The 10,127-nt window shown below is 37.8% G+C and overlaps 1 protein-coding gene across 1 annotated transcript; it reads left to right on the top strand.

Moving 5' to 3' along the window:
- Positions 1 to 3,308: 3,308 nt before the first annotated feature.
- COX7B2 (cytochrome c oxidase subunit 7B2) lies at positions 3,309 to 3,551 on the top strand (the record flags this gene model as incomplete). The annotated part of the gene is made up of 1 exon (XM_080796406.1): positions 3,309 to 3,551. The coding sequence occupies one exon, from the start codon at positions 3,309 to 3,311 to the stop codon at positions 3,549 to 3,551; it is 243 nt and encodes an 80-aa protein (XP_080652532.1).
- Positions 3,552 to 10,127: the final 6,576 nt, after the last annotated feature.

Below are 10,127 nucleotides of genomic sequence, written 5' to 3'. Positions count from 1 at the left end.
CTCTAACTCATGGATTCCCAGCTTTTACTTGTGTTTTATAAACAGAATAGATATAACATAGATATGAAAGCAGCTGTGATAGATGTAGCTGATGCTGACAAGGAAACACAAAAACTGTGAAAGACTGCATTTTGTTTATTATGGGATGAAATGCAAGCTACAAACTATAGGAGTTCCTAAAAGAAAATTCTTAATGATGGATACTTACTGGTACAAGAAAATTCATGGTATGTAGAAGAAAAAAGCTTCACAGATATGGGGATAATCAGAAGATGAACCAACCTACACAGCAATGTGATCAGTGTCCGTAGAGAGAAAGTATCTGAGTTTCAACTTAACACCTTGAGGATAGGAATAATGAAATCAGCTTGATGTAAAGTAGCAGGCATGCATCAGTGACCCACAAGAAATTCCAGTTATCACAATTATTCTCCGGTTTTATGCCATCCTATGTGTCACAAGTGTTTCGGAATTGAATTAAAATTGCACCTGTCATACCTTGACCCTTTCACCTTCAGCCTACTTTCTGAATTCAATTCAAATTAAAATCTTAGTGCATTTTGGTGGAGAGATTCTTGACTAACAGGAAAAAAAACCACACACACACAAAAAACAAAAACTATTTGGAACCTCAGAAGAAAGGCATTTGGTTCTGTTTTTTGTCCCCTTCATCACAATCATAAAGAGTACCACTCTACCATCTGGTCGGAAATAAAAGAGAACCTTAGGGTCTTGTTTTCTAAGTTGGGAATAAAGTCATTTGAGTTGGCAATTTTCAGTGAACAGTTATAAGTTTACAAGTACTGACCTCAGGCATTTTTGTATCCATGTTGCCTGCATTTGGACCACAGTTAACATATGTCATTGTTAGAAACTGAGCATTGTTTGACAGCTTGTGCAAAGAAGAGAAATTGACAGAACTCCATGTGTTTCTGCTTCCAGATCTCTTGTTCAGTATCACTGTATGTTTAAAATATAAAATTATTAGGGCTGTTATGACATGTACATTTGATTTCATGATTTTTTGACTTGTTGTCAGTGTTCATTTAACTTCTTTAAGGTTACCAGTATTCACTTACATGTCGGATTGCTTTAAACACACACACACACAAACAACCGGGGGTGCCTGCGTGGCTCAGTGGGTTAAAGCCTCTGCCTTCCTCTCAGGTCATGATCCCAGGGTCCTGGGATCAAGTCCTGCATTGGGCTCTCTGCTCAGCAGGGAGCCTGCTTTCTCCTCTCTCTCAGCCTGCCTCTCTGCCTACTTGTGATCTGTCAAATAAATAAATGAAATCTTTAAAAAAAAAAAAAACAACAACCCAGTTCTTTCTATGCTTTTGTGTCAACTATTGTATATGCAAGGTTACACCCTTTGCTCTGAGAGACCTTAGAGTCTATTGGAGTAGAATATAATCTCTCAAGAAAATGATAAGACAAGCCACAGCCTGGGAGAAAAGATTCGCAAAAGACCTATCTGATAAGGGACTTTTATGTAGGTTCATTAATTTTAAGAAATGTAACAAATTTATTAGCCTGTTACAGGAGGGGCAAGCTATGCCTGTGTGGGGTCAGCATGTATATGGGGACTCTGTATTTTCCACTCGCTTTTGCAGTGAACCTAAAACTGTTCTAAAAAAAAAATAAAGTCTGTTTTTTAAAATGATAAAGCCAATACATCATGTTAAATGTTATGAAACAAGGGTTATAAGAAGAGGAGTAGCCCAGAGAAGAGGGGCTTTATTCAACCTAGGAAGATTTGGAGATTTCACAGAAGTGGTAACCTTTGGACTGGGATTTAAAAGACAAATAGAGGGGCGCCTGGGTGGCTCAGTGGGTTAAAGCCTCTGCCTTCAGCTCAGGTCATGATCCCAAGGTCCTGGGATCCAGCCCCGCATCTGGCTCTCTGCTTGGCGGGGAGCCTGCTTCCTCCTCTCTCTCTGCCTGCCTCTGCCTACTTATGATCTCTGTCTGTCGAATAAATAAATAAAATCTTAAAAAAAAAATAAAAGACAAATAGAATTTTACCTATAGAAAGGCACAAGGCAGGAATTATAGGTAAGGAAGAAGAAGGGGAGAGGTGAGCAAAGCGGTTAAAAGAGAGGGGGAAAAGGAGCAGCAGGAGAAAGTGTGACATACTCTGTGAATGCCTTATAATTCCTACAGAAACCTGAATTTATAGTAGTCACAGGTCATTGGACTTCTGGGACATGTTGTGAATTTTCATTTTGTCAGTTATGCTGGTTAGAGTCTAGGGAGTAAGCCATTGGCTGGCAAGCCATTTAGAAGAACAAAAAAGATAACATTTACTGTGTGCTTACTCTTGTCGTTGTTAGGGGTTATCACATGGAATCCTCATGTTACTGAACTCAAATACAGCAGCCCTTCACCTGAAAGATCATCACTCAAGAGACAGGTTTTCATTGGAAAGAAATTTGAACTTTATTCAGAAAGCTTGGAACCTGAGGAGTAGGTGGACTCTTGTTCAGAAGCCAACTCTGAGGTTTCTGCCTGGCCCAAGGGTTTTTAAAGAGACTTAGGGTGGTTAGTCAGTAGAGGGAATGCAGAGGCCTTCAGTGTTTCTTGATTCATGCAAACTCAATGATGCCAACTACAAAAGTTATCTCCTGAGAGGCGGTTGTGCCAGGAGGGTCTGGTTCTTGTTTCGGGATGTGCTGGAGTGCTCTGTTCTCTCTGAAAAGAAAGGCACGGTCTACAGATGCACAAAGGGAGGTCAGTAAAGTCATCTGTGTGACTAAAAAAGAAAATAAATTTTTTTTACTAAAGAACTGCCAGACTAATCAGAAAGCTGAGACGGTTTCAAACAGACTTGCTGGCTTCTGTGACCTAGGAAAGTTCTAGTCCTTCACTCCTCAAGGCCAGTGGTCTGCAAATCTCAAAGAAAGTAAATAGTTCTGTTACAGATCATGGATCTTAGTTCTGCAAGTTACAAGTGTGGTAACTCGAAGCAAGTGAACCCGTGAGACTTGCTCGTGTAGTGTCACACAGCATTCTTTGGAGCTGGGGATTATTGTCTCAGTTTGCCATTGAAGAGTCCAAGGCAAAGAGAGGTTAAGTAACTGCCCAATTTCACACAACTAATCAGTAGCAGAGCTGAGACTCAAATCCGGGCATTATGGTATCAAAGTTATATGACTGGTCACGCTCTAAGGAGTGGTGTGAGTGAAACATTCAAAGGGAGAAACTGAATGTAGATCAGATGTCGTTGCTTATCTTTTGTTTTTCCAGGTCTCTTTGCAAGGAAATAGGCCAACAGCTGTAATCAGCCGCAGTCCTGTCACACCTTCATCATGTTTCCCTTGACCAGAAATGCACTAAATCAGTTCAAGATTCGAAGCATTCAACAACTTAGGTCAAGACAGAGTCACAAAAATCATTCTCAAGATTTCCATGATAGATACGGTAACACTGTATTAGCCAGTGGGACTGCTTTCTGTGTTGTTGCATGGGTGTTCACGGCCACACAGATTGGAATAGAATGGAACCTGTCTCCAGTTGGCAGAGTCACCCCAAAAGAATGGAATGATGAGTAACCATCAAAGTTACTGTAATACAAAATTGTTTCAAAATCAACTTGTCACTCAAGCACTCTGCTGCTCATTAATATATAGCATAATTGAAGAAATAAAATACATTTGAAACCTTTAAAAAGTTGTTGAAAATACTCATTATAGTGCCTAGTAGCAAGACAATAGCAGTGAGTATAGGTTATAGGAGATTATGAATAATAAATATTTAAAAGTAGAATTAATAATGCATGTGTTTTTCTGGCTTAATGATTTACATTAGGTATCCCTTAGTGGGAATACACACATATGTACCTTACAAATTAGTTTAATTGTTTGGCAGATTCTTTCCTTAAAATATATTCATGATAAAAAAAAATTCATAATCTATTTTTCACATCCTTTATCTTTCCCACCATGATCTGAATCACCATACTCTCACTGGGGTTACTATAAAAACTTTCTCACCAGTCTCCTTGCTTCATCACATAATGCCCCCCCAAACCTGCATCCTCTACCCCACCACACACAACTTTTTTTTTAACACAGAAGCCAGAATGGTCATTTTATTTTATTTTTTAAAATTTTGTTTATTTATTTGACAGAGCCAGAGAGCACAAACTGGAAGAATGGCAGAGGGAAAGGGAGAAGCTAGCTCCCCACTGAGCAGAGAGCCTGATGCAGGGCTCCATCCCAAGACCCTGGGATCATGACCTGAGCTGAAGGCAGATTCTTAACCAGCTGAACCACCCAGGCACCCCCAGAATGATAATTTAAAACATTCGTGGTATCACTCCTCTTTTCAAAACCCAGTGACTGTATTCCACTCAGAGCTAAAGCCAAAGTCCTTAGAAAGGTATACAGGCCCCTAGATGCTGCACTGGTCAGTTTTACTCTTGCATCAGGACACTTCCATTTGCTCTTTTCTCTGCTTGCAGTGTATTTCATTCAGATCTTATATGACTCATTTCATCATACTTTTCAAGGTTTCATTCTTATGTCATATTTTCAGAGGAGGCCTCTGACTACCTTTTTAAAAATTGCAACCCCTCCTTAGTTCGGGCTTTGTCTGTTCTGTTTCCTTGCTTTATTTTTTCCATAGAAATTATCATCATCTGACATAAGATATATTTTGTTTATTGTCTGTGTGCAAAGCTCCATAAAAGCATAGTTTAGAAGCAGGATTTTTCATGACTTTATCCCTATAACAGGGCTTGATAGATTAGACCTTCAGTAATTATTGGTTTAATTAATATTAGTCTACCAATAATGAATTTGTTTACCACTGTGGCTTTGCAATGATTATTGGAGAGTATATTGGTTATCTATTGCTATTTTATAAATTACCCTAAAACTCAGTGACTTAAAACAATTATCATTTATTATCTCACAGTTTCTGTGGGTCAGGAATCTCAGTGCATCTGAGCAGGATATCTTTGGCTCAGGATCTCTCTCTCTTAAAATCTGAGTGTCAGGACAATAATCATTTCATGTATAACTAGGATAGGATCTATATCCAAACACATATGGCTGTTACTGGCCTTAGGACCTCACTGAATATTGCCTGGAGACATCAGTTCCTTTTGTGTAGTTTTCTCTCTAGAGCAGCTCACAATGTAACAGAATAAAAGATACAAAAGCCAAGGTCTTTTGTAACCTAATCTTGCAAGTGACATTCCATCACCTCTACAATATTTTGTTCACTAGAAGTGAGACACTAAATCAAGGCTATAAAAAAGGGGAGGGGATTATGCAGGGGCATGATTACCTCAAGGTAGTCGTTAGGGAATACCTATCACAGTTGACACTGGAGACCACGTCCTCCTGGGTGACTAACCTCAAAATAAATGTATCTCAATGTCAAATAAATATTAATACTGTTATTCTGTAGACAAAGGACATTTTGTGTTCCTTCCCAGTTTTACTATGTGAGTTCCTCTAGGGTCCTACCTAGGTACAGAATTGGTAGTTCTTAGGGAATGCTCATTTTCAGCTTTATCTGTGCTGCTGGATTATTTCCCAAAGTGGTTAAATAGTTTACAGTCTCACCAGTAGTGTCTACAATTTCCTTTTTTCCACATTCACTCTTAAGAGTTTTCATACATTTTAATATTTGCTGCTTGGCATGGATATGAAATAGTAGCTAAGTTTTAATCTATATTTCCTAAACCTAATTACTGATGAGGTCCAACATCCTGTGTTAGCCTGTGTGTGTGTGTGTGTGTGTGTGTGCACGCGCGCGCGCTTTTCTGTTTCTTTTTCTTTTTCTCTAGTTATTTGTCTTGCTCATCTTTTAAGTTTTTAAATTCTCCTTACTAATTTTATCAGTCAGGGTTTAATCAGAGAGATAAAACCATATAAGTAATACAAAATATCAGATTAATTATGGAAATTAGAACTTATGCAATGGTGAGAGCCAGTGGAGGGGTTTTTACAAGGCTGTTGCCTTGCCATCTGGTACTGAGTCAGTTCTCAGTAGAGGAAGAAAGCTGGATCTGAGAGAGCAAAAACCAACTGGAATTGGGAAGGATGCACTGGGATCATGGCTATAAACTAGAACTTGTGTCTGTTTGTCACTGTCTATAACTAAGATGATGTGGATGACTCAGGAGAAGTTGGTGCCGTTCACTGTGAAACTTCATATTCACCTTACCCAGTACTCAAAAAACCTAAAGAAGTGGTAGAAGTTTAAAGAGCTATAGGTCCAGGTGTTGTTCCTTATCAATAAAGCAAGCCATAAGGTCAACAACGGCATACACAAGCTGCACAGTGCCCCGTGATTTATGCTAGCCTTCCAAGTACAAAATGGTTGCTATTTTATGTCCACCATCCCTATATGCAAATCTGTCTGGTGGTTGACCCTAAGCTGAAACCACAGAGGGAAGGAATTCTGGAAAAGGTGGTTGAATCCTAGCTAAATTGACACTAAGAAAGCCACAGTATTCCACCACTTGCCAATTTGACATAAGTGCACATCTTCCTTTTTTGTACTTCAAATAAAGACAGTAACAATAATATGCTTTAACCTAATATAACTTTCCCTCACAAGACTAATACACTAGTCCTGTCCCTAAAAAAGTACATGAAATCCCTTTACAAAGCATAGCAGGGTGTCACTGTCAACTTCAGTTTACTGGAGTCATTTATGTGATCCCTAGTAAAAGCCTAAGACCTCTAGACCAGCAAAACCCAAAGTTATAGAAATGAATAATTCTCTAGTGGCTTACTAGAGGTAATTGTGATAGGACCCACCCACTGTCATCTCTGCTTGTTGATTCCCAGACCTGAAATTCCCAGCTCTGGAAAAATAGCACTATGTGTTTGTTGGACATTTAGAGCATGGAAGACATTACCTCAGCCCGGCAAGGTAGTGTTATCCAGCTGTTGTCATAACTAACATCTTCAAAAGGTTATTGCACCATTCTATCAGTGATGGGAAACATGGTAAGATAAGTGAATTCCATAAGCATGAATCCATTAATGTATTTCATTTGCTATAAAGTAAGTTTCTTGATCAGGATCAGTGCTTTGTTGTGTACCAAGATACTAAATAAGGCATTTAGCAAGTTCATGAATGATGGTATTCATAGCAAAGTTGCAGGGACAGAAGGTAGATCTACATCATTAGTTAAGTGTCTGTTCAAATAAGAGCAAACCACTGCCCTTTCCATGATTGAAGTGGTCCAAGGGGAATGGTCCTAAATATAGGTGCATTGGTGGCCTGTCCACTGGTAAGATTGGGTGCACTCAACAGTATCTATAGCCAGATTAGTCTTGATGGGTGCAAGTCCATTTTGTGAGCCCATACATCATCACTGCTGTCGTGATCGCTTTAAAAGATTGAAAAGGCATAGGGTGGCTGAGAAAGAGAGTAATAACCATAAGAATGGGTCATCTTGTCTACCTGATTATTAAGATGATAGTCTGCTGACTATTCTCTTACGTGTATCTGTATGGGACCTGACTGTCTTCCCACTCTGTGCCTATTTATAGAAGTCTCTTCACATAATCTGTTCCCAAACTTGGTGTCACCAGTTTTCCAGTAGTGTTCCTTGTAATTCCTTGAAGAGCCTGTCATGCCATTAGCTGGTCCCCATGTCTTGGTATACAATTGTATCTCTGATAATTTTTCCTTCCAAGTAACATGAGCAACTATGTATTCTATTTAAAATATTGCCCACCAGGAAGATCTCTCCCATCTCCTTCAGTGTCAACTTAGAATTAAGCTGTATTGCTGAAGCCCTCCATTTTCAGTTATGGCCAACCTATTTTGCAGAAGCAGATTTGAATTCTTCCTTCTTTGGTCCACTGGTAATAAGAAACTTCCCATAGGGCCATACACAGCTGCATACCCAACTAAGTTTAAAGTGAATGAAACTTTCCCAAACACACATCTTGTAAACAGTGGAACCAGGAATCAATCTTTAGAACCTGTTCTTTGACTTCAAAGTTACACTGCTAGTCTTTTTTCAGGTATACAAGTTGGAAGTTCTGGAAGGATTCAGGCTGGAACTAGTAGAAGATAGGGAACAAATCATAGATTGTTGTGAAAACCTTCGGAGTGAAAAATATTATCAAGAGAGTAAGTAGATCAATAAGGAAGTAGAGATAGGGAATGCATGTGGCATGTATTGAGTATTTTAAAATGGCTGTTACTTTCCTCTTTACCTTCACCCTGAATATTTTCTGATTTGATATGGGGATGAAAGCCTATATATGTGTATATATGTAAGCCTCTGTGTGTGTGTGTGTGTGTGTGTGTGTAGAGAGAGACTGCATATGTGTATATATCTACATGTATAGATAGACATACACATACATACATCTGTATATACACACATACATATAAATGCATCTTTTTAAGAATACACTTATTTTAAGGAATGTATATATATGTATATATACTTCAGATTATTGTGGTAATAAAATTTGTGGCCACTGGTTTCTTATAATAAAATTTAGATATTGATCTTTTAGTTTTTCTAACCTTTCTCACTGGATATTATATTTGGTCATATGTAAAACATTGCAGGCAAGCCATTTTGTTGTTCTCCGTGTATCTTACAACTAACTTCTAGGTACATTTATAAAATTACCAGCCACAACATAATTGTATTGTTTCACACACTTCTTGGAAAACTGTATTATTATATATTATCATTTATGAGGAAAATATTCCTTTGCAGTTCTTGAATACATTTGCTTGCTGTCAGCAGAGTTGGATAACTTCATTTTGATACATATTGATACATATTCTCCCTTTATTTGGAAAAACTGAGCTGCCATGGCTGTATTTTGCTACTGGGCTCTAAATAAGCATGAATAAAAGTAAAAAATGAGTAATTAAAGCTTTCTATATCTATGTGGTGTTACAGCTGCTAAAGGATTGGATGTTTTTCTCATTTGAAATTGTAGTAATCCTATAAAGTCTGTAAGCTTGTCATGCATCTTGTTGAATGGATGTATGCCCATGATTAGCCTGGATTGGCTAAGTGACCTGGAAGTCAATTTAAAATGAAAACAGAATTCACATCTCTTGGCTTTTGGTCTACTGCTCCATTAGGAATTTCACAGACTTTCTAAGAAAAGACAACCCTGATCTAATCCCAGGTGGTGATGATATGTTGATTAATAAATGCTGTGGCCGCATGCCAACTATTGAGAAGATTGGTAAATAAGAGTCAGGCTGGAGGATAGAGCCAAAGGGGTAGTATGTATTTGATCAGTCTTAAGTTATGTCCATATGCTTTAAATAGGATTTGAATTTGAGGCCTGGTATTTACTAGTTCTTTTTTCATAACAGAACCTTATAGATAAGTTAGTAACAATGACAAATGTGTAAAACAATGCTAAGAATTCTGTTTTCAGTTATAAACAATAGATACTTCTTGTCAGTTTTCACCTAATCTTTAACTGAGTTAGCAGGTGCACTGTGTTCCATCTTTAAAGATGTGATGCAAAAAAAGTGAAGTAGAAATTGCAAGCCAGTTATTAGTACCCATTGTTAAAACATTACAAAAATGAATTCACCCCCTTTGAAAGAAGTTTCTGCTAATTTTGGAAATTAAGTATAAAAATAGTTCCTCATTTGTTACCAGTATAAAAAAGTGCATAGATGTACAACATGCATCTTCAAATCTTTCATGTTTTGCAGTAACAGCAGTTGCTTTCCTGTAGGGGGATGACATTAATTTGAGCAGTATCTCTTATTTTCCAATAACCTTTTACATTACAAAAAAAATCTGCAACTTCATTTTCTTCCCCTATCTGGAAACCATAGAAACCAATGTGAAATTATAGCTAAGAAGTTCGTCACTGGGCTATCTCAAGCTGATCTCCATGGAAACATTTCACATTTTCTTGAAATGAAAGATCTTCCAATCAGGCACACAACCATAACTGATGGGTGTCTGACAAATATAACAACAACAACAAAGAAGTATATGGATATTTTATTAGATAATACATGCAGGAGAGTTTTAAAACCACTTCATAAATGAGAACATTTTAATGGTAAGTATAATGCCAACTATAGAAATAAACATACAGTTTTGAAAACAATGTTCTGTCACTCTTTCTAAATGTTGTTCTTTCTAGATTTTT

Source organism: Martes martes, assembly GCF_963455335.1.
Source record: "Martes martes genome assembly, chromosome: 2".
NCBI lineage: Eukaryota > Metazoa > Chordata > Mammalia > Carnivora > Mustelidae > Martes > Martes martes.
This window is presented reverse-complemented; position numbering and strand designations above follow the sequence as displayed.